Consider the following 20,586-nt stretch of genomic DNA (forward strand, 5'->3'; position numbering starts at 1 on the left):
CTGTAGAGCTGCATGTGTTTATAAATCACATAGTGCCAAGTTGGAAGGGCGGCCTATGTAAAGAAGAAAAAAAGCATCTTTGCTTGTCTTCCCCTGCAGAGTTCAGCCACTCTGTCACCCACATCAGCTCCGGAGGTGATGGCTACCGAGTTATCACCGTGCTCTCACTCGCCCTTATACCTGCCGGTATCACCTGCCCACACAGATATTGATCAAGGTGTCTTTAAACACATTGCACGACACGAGTGCGAGGTAACGCGCTAAGGGAGGCTGGAGTCCAGCAAGACGCCAGCAGCCCCACGACAGAGCAGCTGAGCTGCGGCAGCTGGGGTGTTTTATTCGGGCGTCACACCTCTCCTGGGCCAGGGCATACCCAAACCTGACCTACCCAACCCAGGGGACCCCTGGGCTTAAACATGGCCTCTCCGGATCGGTTCCGCCTTGCTGCCGCAGACCTCGTCCAGCATCACCAGCATGGACACGGCCTGCGCTGGCCGCTGCGGGGCACAGAGGGCGGGCAGAGGCCGCAGGACAGCCGCGGAGCAGCCTCCGACCGGGGGCCTGGGCATCCTGTCGTGCGGGCAGCGCGACTGAGCCGAGCCCCGCAGAACCTCCGGCCGTCAGGCCGCCCCGGGCCCGCGCCCTGCATCCGACGGGGACCGGCCTGGACGGGGCCCGCCTTTCCCGCCGCAGGCCGGCCCGGTGGGGGAGGGAGGAGCGCGAAGGGAAGGGTGGCCGCTCCCTCGGGGTAGCGAGGATTTAGCGGCCACGGACCCCCCGGAGCAGGAGTGGGGGAGGCGCGGCAGGAGGGGCGACGCCCGCCTGGTGCTGCCCGCCAAAACGCGCGGGGTGGCGGGACGGGACGGGGCAGAAGCGCGCAGACTGCTCTCCCAGCTGCCCCCCGCCTGCCACGATGCCCAGTGACACCCCGGCCTTCAGCAAGCCCCCGGACGTCGCGGGCCCGGGGGACAAGGCGAACAGCTTCGGGAAGGCAGCGGCCCCCATGGCGGCCGCCCCGGCGGACAGTGGAGCCGCTGCAGCGGGGAAGAAGCGGCCGCGACTGCCCAAGTGTGCCCGCTGCCGCAACCACGGCTACTCCTCGCCGCTGAAGGGGCACAAGCGCTTCTGCATGTGGCGGGACTGCCAGTGCAACAAGTGCAACCTAATCGCCGAGCGGCAGCGCGTCATGGCAGCGCAGGTGAGCTGTGTCCGAGCGGGGTGTGCTCCGCGCCCGTGGGGGGTCGGGCCCGTCGGGGCCGAGCGCGCCGGGATGCGGTGCGCTGCGAGACCGCAGCCGCGGGTAGCCAGGAGTTACACCGCTGTTAGTGAGACTTGTCGCTGTATTTCTCGCAAGTTATTTAAATTTTGTTTTTTCATAAGAAATGGGAGATGCCCCAGAGGTGCGGAGGATTGCAGCCGGGGCGAGCGGCGGTGAGCGGTTAGCTGCACCTGCCGGGCACGGCCGAGCGCCGCGCCCCCGGGCCGGGTGCAGTCCGGCCCTATGGACAGCTCCTGGGGGGCCGTAGAACCTGCACGGAGCAGCACCTAACTTACCGTCAGTAGCCGTTTTCCCGCTTGCTTTTAACTAGAAAATGAATAATCTAGCCAACGAATTGCTTATCGAGAATATTTTGTGCTGACGGTTTCAGACTCGGTGTAAACTGCGTTTCCTGATGCTGGTGGCTTCAGTTGAGCGCATTTCTAACTTTTTTTGGGATTTTTTTAATGGTTGTTCGAAATTTGGTGTGTAGCAGTTCTTCACATAGCTGTGTAGGTGGGTCATCATTTATCTCAACGCGGGCTCAGTATTCTGAGGTCTAAGAAAACAAACAGTATCCAGTTCGGGGTGGGAATAACGTTTTCGTTGGGTCGTCTCCCTTCTGCGTCACAATTCTGGCGGTGTAAGTATAGGGCTCTATTAACCCTTGTGATCTTTATCTTGCAAACTTTAATAAGGGGGTCCTGGGCGTGTACTGGAGCGGCTGCTGGAGTAGTTGAGCTCTGCGAGGGGCATTTTACGCCCTCGTTAGAGCAAACGATCGCCTGCCAGCACATAATTGACAAAGCTTTAGGGCTCCTGGTGCGACTGAAGGTACATTATGGTGATACCAGACCCACCCATCAGTTTGCAATTGCTGTCTGCTCAGAGCTTCATGATCCCGGATAAAATGTGTGTCGGACTGACAGGTTTTAAAAACCTAAGCAGCTCTAGATTAAATCCTCGTTTTTGTTTTTGTTTTGTTTTGTTTTTTTAATTTTGTTATTCAGTGCATAAAACGTCCTCAGAACTCAATGGGAGCTCATTTAAACAATTCCTCCTATTGGTAGTATGGCAGTCCAGAAATTGTTGTTATGCCCAAGTTACATGCACTTTCTCTGCCTGGTGTGAACCTTGGAAAAATAAATGTGAATCGCTTTGCTGTCTGCCTCGGGGAAGGGAGCACGAAGTGTCCCCGTCGGCACAGAATCTTGCTGCTCAGCTGCTTCTGTCAGGCAGTGGGTGCCTCCTGCTAGCAAGCTCCGGTGATGGTCCTCCTGGGGGTATTCTCTTCCCTACCTAGTATTTGAAAGTAGCTTTGAAAGCCTCCCTAGCTAAACCTTATCTGTGCAGGAGTTACACATTGAAAGTTTGTCTTTCCCCCTTTTGATATATTTCTCCAGTAAGCCCCTTGATGCTGGTGGAATTTTACAGGTCAAGGTTACTGGCTTGTGAAGTTGAAGTGGTATTTGCAAGTCTGCGCCTTCTGTACGGGATGTTTCTTATTGCAAGGGCTAATACTATCTAACAGAATTATAAATCTGTATTAGAAAAAAGCATGGCTGTTGAACATGAAAATGTAGGGAAGTCCTGTCCCAGATACCCAGGAGAATTTCCAGCAAGAAACGCCCATGATCCCAGTCTGTAAACTGGAACAAATTTCTGAGGTTCAAGTAAAGATGCAAATCAGTCACCTCATAAGTAGCAGGGTATGTAGCTGTAGCAGTGTCATATATACTTCCCAGACAGATATGGCATGGATGTTAAATTGATCTACTAGTTCAGATGAAGCAGAAGAGGCTGTCTGCAAGCAGTGAATATGGTTTATCTGCACCCATGTCCAGACTGTGTAGTGCCTATAGGCTTGGCCAGTACCAGTTAGGCTTTGGAACATTGTCAGTATTAGGAAAGAAATGGGAAGCTCCAGCTTCTCCAGACTTGCCCAGCACTCTTCAATGTGTGTGATGCTGTCTGAGATGCTTGCAGGATGGTACCCTACATTTGCTGTGCTTCTTCCATAATGGTTCTCTCTGTACAGTGTACAGTATGCTGAAATTTCCTTGAAGGACAACACTTCCAACAAAGAGCCATCAGGGAACCTAGCAGGCCTGGATAGAGCAGCAGATTACAGGTACAAGCCCTCATGAAAAGCTGCTTTATATTGATAAGAGGCACAGCAGAACCCTGCAAGCAGACTAACTTCTTAACCCCAGCAGCTGTGTATCAGCAGAGAGGAGGGTAGTGACTACACTTTCCAGTGTGCCTGTCACAAGAGCAGCTGTGTTGGGGGAGTTTAGTCAGCTGCAGCAAGTGTTAATCTGGCCTCAGTGGAGGAAGATGTGTATGTCACCAGCATTTCATAGGTTTGTTCATTTGTGCTTGTATACAAAATGGGGTTGGTTTTTGCTTACATACGTCTCTGCCCATTGGCTGGATTGTGTGAAGGGCCTAGAAAGTAAGCCAAGTGAGGAGTGGCTGAGAGAGCTGCCTTTGTCTAACCTGAAGAAAAGGGGGCTCAGGAGGGACCTTCTGCAACTGTCTGAAAGGAGGTTGTGGGTTGGCCTCTTCTTCCAGGCAGCGAGTGGTGACAGGATGAGAGGAAATGGGCTCAAGCTGGGCCAGGGGAGGTTCGAGTTGACATCAGGAAGAATAGAAAGAATTGTCAAGTACTGAAACCAGGAACCATCCCTGGAGGTGTTCAAGAAACAACTGGACCTGGCATTTAGTGCTGTAGTTTAGTTGACATGGTGTTTGGTTGAAAACTGGACTCAGTGGTCTTGGAGGTCTTTTCCAGCCTTACTGAGTCTACGATCAGCACTACTCTACAGTACGAATAGTGAAAAACCATCTTTGAATCTGAGTCGTTCATTGCTGCCAGTATAAATTGTGCTCAAAATCACAGAGCATGTCTTCTCTTTTGTTCCTAGGTTGCCCTAAGAAGACAGCAAGCTCAGGAAGAGGAGCTGGGAATCAGCCACCCAGTGCCCCTGCCCAGTGTCCCTGAGACGTTTGTTAAGAAGAACAGTGGTGGCAGTTCTTGCCTCTCACTGGAAAGCAGCAGCCCAATGCACTCGACAAGTACAGCCATGACAGCAGCTAGTACACCACCAGGTAAGGTGCTGGGAGAATGGTGCTCATGTCTGAGGGCCATGGCCAACACTGCTGGTGCTCACTGTTCACACCTGTCCCTCTTTGCAGTGACAAGGTTACAGTACAGTACAACATTGTACTTTTGGTACAGTTAGTGGAAGGGAATAATCCACTATCAGTCTTTAATATTTTATTTGATTATTTTTACTTGAAAATCAAAATTTCTTTTACACACACTGGTGCTGTAATAAAATTCGATAGGGTGTGTGATTGCAAGTAGAGAATTATGGGAAGCTTTTGTCCTTTTTCCCAAACATGTACTCCCACTACAGTCATAGCAAGGTGGGTTTTGGCTGCCTGTGTAGCTTCTTCAAAATTCAAGAGTTTCCAGAACTGTAGAGAAGCCAAGTACCTAGGTTATGTTATTGACCCCAGCAGCAAAGATCTTCCAGCCTTACAAAACTCAGTGTGGTGGCACATTGGTTCTGTGTGGCATGCTGTGATGAACTATGAAAGAGTGATGTCCTTCTCTTTTACTACAATTACTGTATTTCATTTAACACTTGTAAAACAAAACCCCAAAAAAACCAAACAAGAAACAGATGTTTAGATGTTTCAGTATTTGTCTGTATATTCAGTGAAAGCATAGCTAAGCAAAGATGGGATTTGAATATGCTAGGCAAGTGAAGACTCTAGGCAAAATGTTTTTTCCTATGCAAATTGCTTTCTCCATTTTCTAACTATGCCTGACAGATACAGTGATTGAACATACAGAAGAAAGAAGAAAGGAGCTGGTGTAATTGATTTGTTGTGTATAGACAGAAAAACAAATACACATAAAAGGAAAAGGAAGTTTCATTCATTTTTAATAATCTATGCATATGCCAGTAATACAGGTGAATATACTTGCCAGATAGAAAGGTGATTCTAAAGTGGGCAATGCTTTGCTTTAGTTAATAAAAGGACAATGCATGTGTGTGTCTGTCAAGTGATGCTATTCTGTTTTGCAGGCCATTAAAAGTATGTCAGATGGATTTGTTGGATCTAGTGCAGACAGGCAGTTTCAGACCACTGTAGAGGAATTTTGTTGGGAAGCTTTTAAAAGAACTGCTTAATAAAGCAATAAATAGCTTTTTATTAGCTTTTTTTGTTTTCATTATGTTAGTGTCACCTTTGAATTGATGCAGTTACTCCTTTCATATTTGCATTACTGCATGCTTTGTCTATAGACATGGAAAAAGCTGCCTAAAGATTAAAGTAGTATATTCAGTGATATATAGAGATTGTGTGTAACTCAGGAGAACAAGAAGATCCTTGCTTGTACAGAAAGGCCAAAGAATGAAATCGTTTTATTGTTGACAAAACTGGCTTAAGCTTTGATCTTAATGTTTTTAAAATGACAGTATTTAGTTTATTAATTCCATTTTAATAATTGCTAGTTAATTAATTAAATTCTTTTAATGGAAAGCATTGACCAAACAGGCTTAAGGCAATTCACATGCTTGAAAAAGTACTTGAAAACATAAAAATGCCTAATTTTAAAGTATTTTGAATTGTTTCACTGTTTTTGGTTAGAGCAGTCATCTTTCTTACAACAGAATTTGAGCAATTTAAATACATTGTTTCTCAAGCATTTTACTAAATAACTAACTGTTATTATTTGTGTCCAAATAAATAACTGTTTGTGAGTGACAATATTTGAAATACACAGCTTCATCTCCAGAAGGAAGATGTGATTCAAGTCAAGAATCAAGAGACAATCAACCTTGTTCATCAGAAATGGAAGCATCTGCGAATGAATAGGACATCAGGTCCATAGTTTTGCTTTTGGGCACCTAAGTAGCAACAGACATTGCACTTAGCTCAGAGGTGACTACGCTGTATAAACGAAGTTACGTCCTTAATAGTTTTGGTATGTTCATCTGCTGAAAGCAGTGTAAGTACTCACGGGATTTGACTTTATACCAGTGACTCTGTGCTGGCTCTGAAGCTGGAGAAGGTGCTCTGTGCATTTATCCAGATCTGTAGGGTAGCTTTGTCAGGAGTCTGAGTACAGGCTTTGGTGTCGAACATAGCCTAAATATCCCCATGTTTTTCTTTTTAGCATATAAGGATATTTTTTTCAGATGAAAAATTGCCATGTGGCATAAGTTCTGGCTTTAGATGTTGGGTTGTTTCAGGACCAGGTACTTGATGGATTCTTGTATTGCTATTTTATGATTTTTTTACTATCCTAAACTGCAAGCAAAATGAGAGACCCCATTGGAGCAAGTGTCATTGTCTGAGGTTGGTAGTCTGAGGCGCTGATTTTTCAAGAACTTACAGTAATTATTAAAGGAAGCAGGGAAAGTGAAACCTTTCATGGCAAGGGGAGCCAGCAGTTCCCTGCAAGCCCCAGGGGAAGCAGTAGTTTCTGGGACTACAGTGTGTCCTGTATGATTCACATTAGATGGGGCAAGAGGTGATTTTGACAGTGGTAATTCTGTTCCTCCTCTAAGGTTTTTGGCTTATAAGGGCAGTTCTTCTTTTGGACTCCTATCACATGGAACATTGTTTTCCAGCAGAGGAGTGATGTGTGAAGGAGTCACACAAATCAGACATAGTGCCAGAAAAAGAGTCATTGCTGGCTGTATCCATTTTTTTAGAAGATCAGAAATAGTATGACACCTGGATACCAGAGGCACTTTTTCAGATCCCATTGTGACACGCTGTTTTTGAAGAGGGGAAAAAATGAATTATCATGATCATAACATAGGTGTTCGAACATTAACCATGTCAGGAATGTTTACTTTGGATGAACTGTATGTTCCCCTCAAAAGCAAACTGGGAATTTGCAGGGTAGTTGGAAGAGAACAGACCATGATCTCATGAATTTGTAGTTCCTGTGCATTTCCCCTTAAAAAGTTGTAGATTGCTGAAAGAAAAGGCCCTTTTAATTGTACAGAGCAACAAAAGTCATTTTCCCATGGCATTTGATGTAATTGTCCTTCCTTCTGTAGGATAGGTATATTGTGTTAGGATCTACACAATATAGGAAAGATTACGGTGAAGCATGTAGAATGTGCTTTTCATACATTCTCATTTTATAATATCTGTGTTCCTCACTGGTTTGTGTCAATTTAGAGCCTCTGCCATTTTGATATTTAGCAGTCATGGGGGTCAGAGAGGGGAGGCAGATGAGGTCACTAACTAAACACCGTAGAATTTACTGAAAAAAAGAAAGGTGCTCATACTGAATGAAGGAGAATGCATTTCACCTTCGCTTCATTATATTTGATCCTTGCCACAGACTAAGGGTCATGTTTGGCTATTGGCCATCGGAGTGGCTGCAAGATACACCACCAGATGACTGGAAGGTGCTGGAAAGCACCCCTTCTTTCTGCTGCTCTGCACTCTTGTTGGCCCAGTTTAGAAACATCCAGTATAGATGGGGCTACTCTGTGATGCAAAATGCCAGCTCCTGGTCCTATTTCCCTGTTGTATTTGCAATGTCATCAGTGTTCAGGTGCCTCCCTAGTATCACAGGTTGACAAATATAATTTTGAACAATTGTGAATAGTAAGCTTGTATTTGTTATTTCCCTTTGTTACATTTATTATGTTTGACAGAAACAAAATAGTATTCTTTTTTTCTCTAAGTAGCTGCTGTCTTCAGTTTGAAACTCTTTGACAAATAGAAGGGGTTTTACTCATAAATACAGACCATAGTGGGATCAGCAGTAATAGAATGCCTGATGTTTGATGGTACTGAGATCCCTTTGAACTTGCAGTGCCCTAGCTGTCTGCAAAAACCCTACCATGCCTCCTTTACTATTCCTTTACTTTCTTGATCAGTGTATTGTGATTTCAAAAATTGATGCCAGATCTTGCAGCTGTTGTGCTGCATAGGTGATGAGTTTAAAAAAAAACCTAGTTGTTACAATGGAAAAATATCATAGCCTGGTTTTAAAAAGTGACAAATTTTCTTTTAGAAAGAAAGCTCTTTTACAGTATTTATAGTATAGTGTCAGGTGCTGTAAAAATTTCAGTTTCATCAAAGAAGCCTCATTTTAGTCAACTGATCATGTTGACTAAAGCTTCTTTTCACTGTGAGAGTGCTTGAGGGTTGAAACAGGTTGTCCAGAGAGGTTCTGGAGTCTCCATGTTTGGGGAGGCTCAGAGCTTGGGTGGATGGTGTATAAGCAACATGATCCAACTAAAAGCTGGTTCTAGTTTGAGTTAAGTTTGAGCCAGCTGGTCTCCCAAGATCCTTTCCAAACTAGACTGTTCTGTGAATCTCTGAAATTTCTACTTGCTTGCCCTGACATTAAGTCAGCATACTTAAATTTGAAGTTCAGTCAGCCTCAATACTGATAAACACTTGCAAGCCCGTGAAAGAAATCTTAACTCTTTTGACCTAGTAAAACTCAAGGGTAGATTTTTTTTTAAACAAAGAGTTAGAATTGTGGGGATTGACAAATGGTGGAGGGGATTGATAGTTCAGGTGGCAGCAGCCTCAACAAGGCTGGCAGTAAGAAGGCAGCATTAGCTGCTTTGCCTGCCTGTGCCAGGACTAACATAGTGGCTGCATGCCCTCAGAGATCTTGGTGGGTCTGCAGTACTTAGCTGTCCATCCTCCTGCTCTTCCCTTTTCCCTTGGTTTCCTCACTACTTTCTAAGGATGATTTTCTCCTGCTGCAGTCATGGCTGCTTCTTTACCAGTTTTAGTTGCTGGCTGCCTCCTGGTCCTGCCGACCCTCTTCCATCGCTTTCTGGTGCTTTGCCCTGGCTTCTCCCGCAGTCAACAAATCTCTCTTAAAAAGTGAGGAGTACAGTTAAACATTACCTGTCTTTAGTGGATTGTAACAGCAAACAAAGAGAGAAGTTTTGTGTCCTTCACCTGTGAATAACTAACCCATCATCATCATCATCATCATCTGGTTTTCTCCAGTTCATTGCAGTTAAGATGAGAGAAAAAGAATTACATTTGCACGTGTCTCTTGTAAGAGTTTGTGAACTTCTTAGCCCTCTTGGATTGATGTGATTTCCACAGCACAAGTTAGATATTGTCTTGGGAAGTAGTTGCTGGAAGTGGTCTGCCTGTATAGTAGTTTGCTTAGTTACTAAATCTCTTTTCAAGCTGGACTTCATAAATATTATAGGAGCTTTGAACAATCTTCCCTTGATTTAGGATGAAATTTATCCTGAATAGGCTTTTAAAATCCTGGACTGATACAAGTATGCATTAAACAATGCCTTCCACAGTGGGGTGGCCATGGCTTTGTAATTTTCAATTCCTATCAAAATAATGTGTTTCACTCAGAGTTATGTAAGAAGGAGTTGGTTGTGAAACAAGAAGGGGTGGGCATTTCAGCTTCTCTCTGCTGCTTTGGGTTCACTGTACTTGGGAAAATGGTAGAGGAGTTCTGAGCATCTCATTATAAAAGGACATAGATAAATCTGAAAGGATAGAGGGAAGGGTGACAAAAATGATGTATTGCTTGTAGAAAAGGAGACTAAGGGTGGATATAAACAGTCTATAAATATTTGAGAGGTAATAATATGGAGGAGGGGGAGGGATTATTTACAGTGCTTGAGACAGCATAACAAGGAGCAACGGCTTGAAACTAAAAAAGGCAAAATTAAATTAGACACTAGACACTTTTTTTCCTAACGAGTAGTGCAATTAGCAACAGAGTGACCTGCATAAGGACAAGGGGGTAAGTGAAGCGTAATCAGGAGAGGTGTTTAAGAGTGTGTTAGATTATGATCTCTAGTGATTAATATGGGGGTGAACTCTGATCAATGTGCAGGTTAAAGTAGATGACGGAAATCTCCTACAGCTTTGTCATCTCTTACATGATTCATTGCCTCTAGCCATTCCTTGACTGTGTTAAATAAATCATAATGTTACAGGGTTCTGCATCCCTGATTAGATGTTTCCAGTCAATTCTCCAGTTCTCTTGCAAAGCTTGCAGTTTTCCTGCTCCTCTTTTCAAGCAGTATTGGTTACTGCAGCTTTGCGTGCATGCGTGTGTGTAGGTGCCTCTGTTTTAACTGAGCTAACATTTGAAGTGCTGTACGTATCCATTCAGTGAGGCACTGACTCTTGTCAAAAGGCTGGTATTTCTGTTGTATTGGTGAAACAAGGTAGAACTAACAGCAGTTCTCAAAGTGTCTGAATTAAGAAGTTTTTATTTTCCTTTCAGACTTTCAGTCCTGTGTGATGCTTCACTGGAAGTGTAAAAACAAATAGAATTATAAACATATTTGGAAAATTCTCACAGAAGATTGCTTTTCTTTTTCTGTGCAAGTGGTATCCTGAATGTTGCCTAGGGCTGTCTTCACCAGAGGCAGGGGCTGGGGAGAGGTTTCTGCATGTGCCAGGGAAGCAAGAGTACCAGGGACCAGTCATGACCTACCCCTACTCCCTTACTTTGAGAGAGAAAGGCTGCTCAGCCCTGAGATGGAGGCAAAGCACAGGAAGCTCAGCAGTTACTTCTGTCCTTTCACATTTCAGAAGAGATTTTTTTCCCCAAAAGGACTTTCAGACCTTTTTTTTTTAGGTTTTTTTTTTCTTTTTTGGTTTTCAAAAATACTTCACCGTAGGGCTTTCTGTGTTTTCAGCATCTTGCTGTCCAAATTTTTTCATACCACATGAAGATTAAAGACATATATCTATGGTTAGAGCAAGATAGCTGCTGAGTGATGTTTGCTGTGTGCTGGACAGACTTTGCCATGTACAGTGTCCTAGCACCAGATTTTCTTCCCACCTAAGGTAACAGGGCTGGTCAGCACATCCGATTGTTCTTTTTTCCCTTGGAAGCTCTTCCTCTGTAACACTGGCATTTGCATATGTGCATTCAGATTTAGAGAGTTATCTGTGCCAGATTGTGCTTTCCATTTGTTATTATGAACACTGAGATAAGGAATGGAACAGAAGTAGAAACTGTACTAGGAATTTCTAAGAATGTACTATCCATGGGCACATTATTCACTATCTGCAGCTAACCTCTTGTTCCTTTCTGTGTCCTTGAAACAGTTATTACATCTTCTCTGAATGTGTGGGGCTCTTTGTTTTAAAGAAAAGATGTAAGTGAGGAGTGAAGGAGTACTGCACGCTTCCCTAACTGAGCACTGATTTGATTTCTTGCTTCTCCTTTTGTTTCACATGCTTTCTTGTACCTTGAAGACTTCTTTCATTTGCTTAATTTATCAAATAACTTCCTATTTCAGCCTGTTCAACCATTTTCCATTTACAGTAGATTTGTCCCTTAATAACATGACATGTATAATGCAGTTTTGAAGGTTTCTTTTGTAGGAATGCCTTCTCGTATGCTTCTTCTCATTCCTCTGTTTTATTGAACTTTACTAAACTTTCTTCTGAGTTTGAGTACCTGATAGTATTAATCAGGATTGTGAGCAGCTCCTTTACTTAAATAACAAACATGCACATCTTTCCTGTGTTTTCTTGAAGAGCTCGCAGTTAGTTAAAAACTGAGTTTGACTTCCTTTGCAGTGAGACTGGATGTCTGTTTTTTTGTTTTTTAATTCCTGTCTCCAGTCTTTATTCGTACTACTTTATTGCGTACAGGATAAGCCACTATTTGGTTATTTGGATGTCTGTAGTAATGAACACAGCTGCACCTCAGCAGATGCTAAGCCACTGTACTTCCAGTCACTGTGCATTTCTGTCAGTTATGCATGAACACCATTCATTAGTGATCAGTTTGCATTTGCATTGAAGCCAGTTTTGTGAGTGCAAATGTTGTTGCACCCATGCGACACTGGCAATCATACACAAAAGTTACGCACATCTGTGTGATTCTTGTTCTCTCAGTCAGGTCTGCTAGATGTCTGCAGTGTTTTTTCACTACTCCCACTTTTAGTTTTTTGCATCACATATTAAGTAGAGTTAAAAAGCCCTCCTGTTATTTCCAGTTGGTCTGTTGTAGAAACTTATGGGTTTCTGTCATGATAATAGCTTATAACCAAGCATGGGCTCCAGTTAATTCCAACCATCGTCCTACTCCCTTTATTATTTTTAGTGTGAGGCATAGTGGTTTTAACCTAGTCATATTTCTCCAAGGTCTCCTATCTCAGACACTTGTGAAGCTTTCCCTCCCTTCTAATGTTTTCTTTGATCTCTCATTAATGACTTAAATCCCTTTAGATTTAATCCACACCGTGTTTCTTTCTCCTCCTCTGAATTTGCTTCTTTGCCCCTGCAGGTGTCTGGGCTGTTTTCCATCATTGTCCATAAATCTGTTTTTCTTCCCTAACCTTCCTATAATTTTTAATTTCTTTCTCTGTTTTTTTAAAAATTGTGGTTTTACTTTTGTCTCCCATTACTCACTCCAGTGGCATGTTGGATTTGGTAGCATGAACACAAAGAGTTAACTCTTTGTAAATTTCCTTCTCAAATCGGATATCTCAGGGTGAATAATAACATGTGTACATAGATATGCACACACAGTAATCATACTCCCAGCTTTTATACTGAGGATTGAAAATGGTCCTTGTTTCTCATGCCCTTAATTTTCTGAAGCGCTGATTTTATTGGTCCTGATCCCGCTAGCTGTCACACATGCTAATAACTTCAGATATGTAAATAATGCTGTTGTTTCAGTTCAGTGTGGATAAACATATGCAGGAGCATTAAAATAGTGCCTACCACCTTCATGGAGTTGAAGCCATACTCAAAGATTTAGAAGGTGTTTTCTTTACCAAAGCCATTCATATTTTTTTCCACTTAAGATTTGAATATGATCACTATAGCTGTGTTATAATGACCAAAAGTGCACGAAAAGAAAGACTAAGCATTACCCCTCAGCTCACATAAAAAGATTGACCACTCTGCTATAGTTAAGTGACAGAGACATTGAAAGTTGAATTTGCTGCCATAGATATCTTAGTGAAGGCCTGGAGCTGAAATTAATTGTGGAAATAAAATATTATTTTCCATAGGTTTTATTTCTACTGCTGTATTAGGAGGATTGTTAAGTTGCATGGTAAATGTTTGCAGCAGATCATTTTTATTAAGTGTACACTAAATGTGAACAAAATGTTCCTTCTCCAGTTCTTCTGAAATCAGGCATATTTCAGCTTCTCTTAGCTGGATCTGGACTGGGCCTCTCTGTGGGACTGAGAAATTTACTATGCCAGGCCTGCAGTCTTCTGGATGAAATGGCTCTCTCCTTGTTGTTTTGGTTTTTTTTCTTTGCACAAATCACTTTTTCTTTTAAAAATACAGATTTGTGTGAAGATTAAAATTAAACAAAAATCTTGAAATTGAAAGGGTTTTTGAACTTTGTTAGAAACACACATACAGAGGTAGCAGTAATTTCACCCATTATGGAATAATAACTGTACAATGGAAGATGGGAATAAATGCTCAGTAATTTTTTTCTGGTCCTTGCTTTACAAAAAGATATGTAGTATTATAGCTGTATATGGAGATGGTGACATTCCAGTTCCAACAGGAACTGAAATCAGCAGGACTGGATGACTAATATGCAATATTAGGAAGAAAAAAGAAAAAAACCCAACAACTTGGCTGAGGATATGGGAAGTGTCCCTTCCTGTAAATACTCCAGAACTGCCTGGACACAGTGCTGTACAATATCTTGTAGGATGACCCTGCTTGAGCAGGGTGGGTGGGCCAGATGACCCCCTGCCATCCCTTTCAACCTGACCCACTCTCTGATTTCCAGCAGGTCTTCTAACACTGAGGAAGTTCCTAAATCTTGAAAGAAAGATGATGTCGTGCCAGTGTTTCAAGAAAAGTGGGTGTGGTGGGGTACATGGCTGCAAATCTGTCAGCTTGACATCACTTTTTTGAAAATAGTGGAACAATCCACAGCAAAATGAAATATGCAAGAAGGGGAGAAATGCAGCTGTCGAATGATGTTCACACAACATGAATTAACAGAAGTTTATGGGTAAAAATTCTGTCAAGTTGGTAATCTTATATTGTTACAAAATTGTTTGGTGAAGTACCATACTGATGTGATCACAAATCCTGCAAGGCATTTGATTTTTGTGTCCCCTGACATCTTGATTAGTAACCTGAACTGACAGAAAATCAGTATTGTATGTGTTACCCGGTTTTAAGGAAAATGATCCTGTTCATTTGTAGGTCTGAGTGGGGAATTTTAACACAGTAGTGTTTCTGGAGGCATCTCACAGGGATGTGCTCTTTGCTGTAATCATCCCATTGGTATTTTGGAAAGAAATCTGGCATTATCACAGGTTGTGCTGGTACGTGATGGAAAGATGTACTGGCAAGTACTGCAGAAGACAAAAGTGCACTGCAGGGAGGCTTGGTTAGATGATGGTCACATGAAAGCAAAAACTGTTTTAACCCATACAAGAAGTGAAAAATTAAGAAGTCCATCCCAAACAAACACTTGCTGCACAGCTGGTGATCCTGGAGGATACTGTGCTGAATGTTAGTGGTTCCTGGTAAAAGAGGATGAGCTGGCACAGTCCTTCTAGGCAGTTATGTGGTTTGGGAAGCTGGTGGGGTGGTCATGGAACTAATGCTAGTGGGACTTCTGCCCTGGGAGCATGGTACATGCCCCAGAAAGTGGGCTGAAAATGAATGTTGGAAGGAAGGGCATCACTGAACCAAAACCAGTGTAAGGTTAGGAAAGGGGACAAGGGCAGTAGATCTGTTTCCCTGTTCATACTGTTCCCTAGGTTTCTCTTTGTAGGTAGTGGTGGGGATGTAGCAATGGTCTGGACCCACACATCTGGACTTCTAAGTTGGAAGAGCTCAGGCAGGAGACAAATTGTTAAAAGACCAGAGAATGGTACTGGAGTGAAAGTCAGTTTATTTTACACTTTGGTGATCTCCTTAGATAACCTTTATTTGATCTCCAGTATGATTGTTCTGATTGCTTATGCCTTTGCCAGACTCTGCCAGCTCCAGTAAAGTTTTCTGTGTTATTTCATGGGGTAAGTTTGGTGTTGTGAACAGCAGCAGCAAAATCCTGTGAATTCACCATAAGGCTCAAGAAGGCCTATAGGAAATAACCTTAGTTCTGAGGTCTCCCAACTTTCCCTGAAATGTATTGTCCCCTTTGCATAACATTTATCCTAGAGTGTTTCTTTCTGGCAAGTTCTGTTCTTGTTAAAATCTGTTGTCCCGCTTAGAACTGGTTTAGCCCTTCAGAAGTAGAACTAGGTAAATGCCATTTTGCTCAAAGACCACTCTGGAGTTATTCCTAGAGGGGAGGAAAAATAATACTGATTCCTTCCAGGTGAAATTGAATTCTTCCAGTCAAGTAGCCCTTGAGAAGCATGCCTTGTACCCACAGACATTGCTGCCATTATGCTAGCTCCTCACTAGTAATGCCGGCTGAACTCAACGGTCCAGCAGCTACATCTAGCAAGGAATTTTTCATGACACCCATACAGCCCTAGTTTTCAGACCCACTGCAGGAAAGCTGCAATGACTGGTTGTTTTGTCTTGATGTGGTGGGAGGAGGTGAAAAGCAAATGGTAGGAGTTGGCGGCTGATAAGGCATAGCTGCGATAAAGAGGTAGAATAGATTGGTCCTTGTGCACTTCAATTTCAGGGAAGAGGCCAGAGGCCTACAAGAAGCTCAGAATTGTTACACCACACACTTTGGGGTTGGTTTGTTTGTTTGTTTTAAATGTGTATTCCTGCTTTGAGAAGAATTATGTGTATTTCTAGGCTGGGTTGGAGAGGTACTGTGGTGTCAGTAAGGTGTTTTGGCTATTCCTAACTGGACACATAGCTGCTGTTAGCCCTCATGTCTGATATGGCTGGTACTTGATATTTTTCTGTCTCTAACAGGTGTTAGAGCACAGCTCCATACCCAGGGCTGTCTGGGAAGGTAATCTGAACAGAAAGGAAGAAGAACCACCAGATTTCATGTTTGAGCTCAACATAGCCATAACAATTGCCATAACATTGGCAATTGATGGAGGGAGAAAGAGACACAGTTTTCTTAAAAGCTTTCCGGTGAAAATAATTGGGAGTGCTGCAGATCTGGCTTTCAGTAGGAGAATGAGAGCAAAAGAGCCCATACATCTCAGAAATCAGGTTCCAGGACACAGGAACAAGCACCATCTCCTCTTCTGCTCTGTGGACCCTGCTTGTTTCTTGTGTTTGCTGGCTCATCTTGGTTGCAGAGTGGTTTCCACCTCCCCACTGCCTGAGAGGCAGCACAGAGTGAAGGGCCAGAGATCTGCAAACTGCAGAGAAGGGTTTTATCTTCAGAGCAGCGGCTTGAGTAGCTACCTCTTAGCATTTGAATTCAGGGCTACTTTAAGGAAACCAGGGTCTCCTGGTTCAGTCTTCTTTTAAAGGGGAGAAGGCTTTTACTGACAGATTTGAAAGGCATGATTCTGGATACCTTGTGCTACAGCAATTCATAGTGTTCACTTTTAGTCCAAACTAAATACCTGATCCTTGATGTTTCCTTCTGTTTGTCATGAATCAGATTTTCTGATTCCTGGGAAGTTTGTTTATTTAACAATGTAGTTCAAAAGCACCAAAACCTCTTTTTTGTACTAGTTTCCTAAGTCATAATTTCGTCAATATGTCGTTGCAGTTAGGGATATGAGTTGAGAGTTTCATGCATACAAGCACCTAAACAAGAGGTTTTAAGGTAAAGCACTCTCTGGAGACTATTGATAAATAGGGGACTAAGGGGAAATCAAAAGTTAGGATAACAGGGAATTGTCTCTCTTGTTTTCTTGAGTGCCCTGCTTCTCTGTCACCTTCAGTTCTAGTGCCGTTAGGAAGAAGAGGGGTGTAGTACATGGACTTAGAGTGCAGTGAAGCTCTTAGCCAAAGCAGGTAGTGCTGGGATGTTGATCACTGCCTGGTCCTTTTCTGGGAGCTTTGAGAGTAATGAACACAAAATCCTGGTTATTGCACATTCACATCAGTATACATAAAGGACAATCCCTGTGAATGTCATACTGGCCCAAATTTGTCTGTCAAGAACCTATACTGCATTAACCAAAGCTGTGAGTGGGGGGTGGTTTGTATTCTGCATAGTGAAGGAGCAGTAAATGGACTTTGTGTGAAAGAGCAGGGATCAGCAGGTTACAAAGCTGTGAAAACAAGATGAAATAGACTCTGTGGAGAAAGAGGAGAAAGAAAAAAGGTGGCACTGGAGAAGAGAGCAGCTGGGGTTGTCTGCAGAGTTCGATGTTCTGGTTTAGCTGCTTGTTGCTGTCATGCTTCTTAAATTCCCACTGAGAGACTCCAGCCTTTTCCTGTTCCCTTCCTTCTGTTACTGGAGGGGTTTCCTTTCCTTTTCTTACTTGATCTAAATCAGGGAGTGGAAATAGGGAAGGTGTTCATGTGTAGTATTTTGTACGGTATCACTATGCAAGGTACAAATAATAAATCAAATAGTACATGCTTCAACAATTTACTGCCGGCTTTTGTATACGCTGTGACAAGTGCTCAAAAGGTCAAAAAAGCTTCCTTAACAAATTTGATAAGATAATGCAGTGAGCTGTAACATCATGAAGTCCTGGGGGCCATAGACCAGAATAGAAGAAATAATTATGCATGGTAATGGGTAATTACAGATAATGGCCTTTTTTGGGGGTGGCAGAAAATTACACAACCCCATAGCCTTGCCTGAAATGAACATTGTCTAGCACATTAACTTTATATCAAGTTAAAAGTTCAGTGCTGGAACCAAAGATAATCCACAACTTCTAATAGGAAGAGAGTAGAAATACTCCTCTCAAAGACAGAGCAAGCGTGTGCATTTTGTTCTCTGGGAGGCAGCGTTTCTCAGCAGAAAGTAATAGTGCCAGCTTTCTTTGACATCTGAAATAGCTCTGTCATGATTGTCTAGTGGGAGAAACACATTGTACCAGAGTTTCTGATTATGATGTTAGGGAGTGATTTCACACTGGCCTTGTTCAAGGCTACTGTCCAACCTCAAAGCCAGATACGAATTGAACTAAACTAATGCATTGCAAGACTTAATATTGCTAAACCAGCTAATAGGAGTGTGTCAATGCTTTATGTACTGAGCAGGGAGAAGTTGTCAGATACAAGATTCTTTTGAGGTATGAAGGCAGGTGTTTCCTGACTGAGTAATTTTTTGTGTGTGTTTTAATGGTGTAGCTGTCCCTGTGCAGAAGCTGGGTTGCAGGAAGTATTAAAACTGGTGAAAAGTGTCACTCTAAATTGAAAACTGCAGGAAACGTAAACTTACCAGTGGTTGAGCTTACTTACTGGGCAGTGCTTACCTGCTTGTTGAGTCATCGTGTTACTTGAGTAGTCACAGTTCTGTATTTTCAACAGCAGAGCTGTCTATGTGCAGAGTCTCTGTAGGCAAAGAAAAAAAACAAAACTGTGAACCATTGGTTTATATGAGAACACATGCCAGTAAATGGGAGCAGTGAAATTCTGAATTCAGAATAATTGCCACAATGCATATACCAGTCCCTTTTCTGAAGTGCTCAATCAGTTGGAGACTAATCCAGTCTAATGCCACATGACTAAATTGAACCATGCTACGGCATGCTCCCAGACATGGAAATGTGGCTCTGCTATCCTGATTTATAAAACAGTTACTGGTGTGCATCTGTCACAAGTAGGATGACTGATAATCTCCCCCAGATTTCTGTGTGGTTCAGTAACCATTCCCAGTAGGCACTTTGGTGCTACCACCCTGTTTTACATGCTAAGAAAGTCTAATAGTATAGACTCTATGTCATTTGACCTCATATCAGAGGCTTACCCACACATACTTAAATTACCGTTGCCAGCACATAATAAGATGTAAAACTGGCCCTTAACAGTACCAGTTGGAATAGAAAATACTCCATGCTTTTATGCAGCCTTCAAATTTCAGTGTTTTTACTTCTCAGCATATACCTTAAAAACACATTTGCATCTGTGAGAAGGAGATGATGATGGAAATTCCTGTAAATTACCTGGCCTTTCTCCTTTCTTCTCCCAAATGATCTATATACTGGCTTCTGCGTTGATTTTGCCATGCATATCTGTAATTTGTGTAAATCACCGTAGCTTTATTGAAGTAAATGGTCTGAGACTGGTTTACATTACCGAAGGACTGGACCAGTGTTTTTCACTGTGCTCTGCTAAGCAAAGGCAGGAGCCCATCATAGGTTACTGAATGTAAAAGACATATATGTGTAACTGACCCCTAGTACTCACCTTCTTTAAAAGAAAATACCAGCCACCCTGAAATGAATTACTGGTTAACTACTATTAATATGCCATAGAGTCAGAGAGTCGTCTACAACACTGAAAGATCAATACCAGTATTTATTGTGCATCATATTGATCTTCTATGAAAGAGTGGGCCATATTTCACACTGTGTACATAGTGCAAAAAAAGTAGCATCGGTTCTCTACGGGACTTAGTAAAGATGTAGAAAAGAACTTAAGAGATCCAAGGGCACAGCTGCATGAAGAGGTACTGTTGTCTTTGCTGTAAAAGTGTTGCTCAGGGGTGAAGAGCCTGTGGTGGCCCTACGTAGTAGACTTGGCATTCCAAAATCTGAGTGCGAATTTAAACTGCTTTCTTTTTTTGTTACTGTTACTCTATTTTCTGTACCTCCTTGTACTGGCTCAGCCCCATTTTTGATCATGTTGTATAGGCAACTTCCAGAATATTAAATGTGTGTGTAATAGCAAGGGAAAGGCCCAGGTGCCCTTCCTACTCTTTCCATCTAGAGAGTGAAGACAGCCAAGTCATAAGCCCAGCTCCTGCAACAGATCTCATCTTTTTAAGTGCAGGTGGAGGGACAGAGTGGAAGCTTGACAGTGCAGTAGGGGTTACCTTCTTGAGAACTTAATTCCTCTCAAAAATTTCACCCTGATATGCAGGTGTTGTAATGCTGCAAGCTCTAAGGCAGAGGAGGACCCTCTTCTTGCCAGGAGAGCCATTCAGCTGTGTTGAATTTGGAAGAAAGAAAGAAATCAGCTGAAAGCTGCTTCCTTAACCTTGGTGTTCTCTACTTGCTGGCAGAAAACAGTCACAGTGACAGGCTGACAGCCTCTCTTGAGGAGAACACTTTGTTGAGTGGCTGGAGGCATGGCTGTAGGAAGGTTCAGCCAGTAGGTAGGAGTCTACCCTTACAGGTATGGGCCAAGGACCAACCAGAGGAACCCCAGCTAGATAGTTACAGATGTTGATTCCTACAGATGTGTCCTTTCCACATTTAGAAGCATGGTGTCTTGTGGGATTTAGGGAAAACTAACTCTTCTGGCGGTATTTCCTGCAG

At 42.9% G+C, this 20,586-nt stretch overlaps 1 protein-coding gene across 1 annotated transcript in view; it reads left to right on the top strand.

The window, feature by feature from the left end:
- Positions 1-913: 913 nt before the first annotated feature.
- The window catches only part of DMRT1 (doublesex and mab-3 related transcription factor 1), a 58,288-nt gene continuing 38,615 nt past the window's right edge, over positions 914-20,586 (top strand). Inside the window, exons 1-2 of the mRNA XM_036403516.1 lie at positions 914-1,198; positions 4,186-4,369. Of these exons, the coding sequence (XP_036259409.1) occupies positions 914-1,198; positions 4,186-4,369 (469 nt within the window). The remainder of the gene's footprint in view (positions 1,199-4,185; positions 4,370-20,586) is intronic.

The sequence above is a fragment of the Molothrus ater genome, chromosome Z (genome assembly GCF_012460135.2).
Source record: "Molothrus ater isolate BHLD 08-10-18 breed brown headed cowbird chromosome Z, BPBGC_Mater_1.1, whole genome shotgun sequence".
Lineage (NCBI taxonomy): Eukaryota > Metazoa > Chordata > Aves > Passeriformes > Icteridae > Molothrus > Molothrus ater.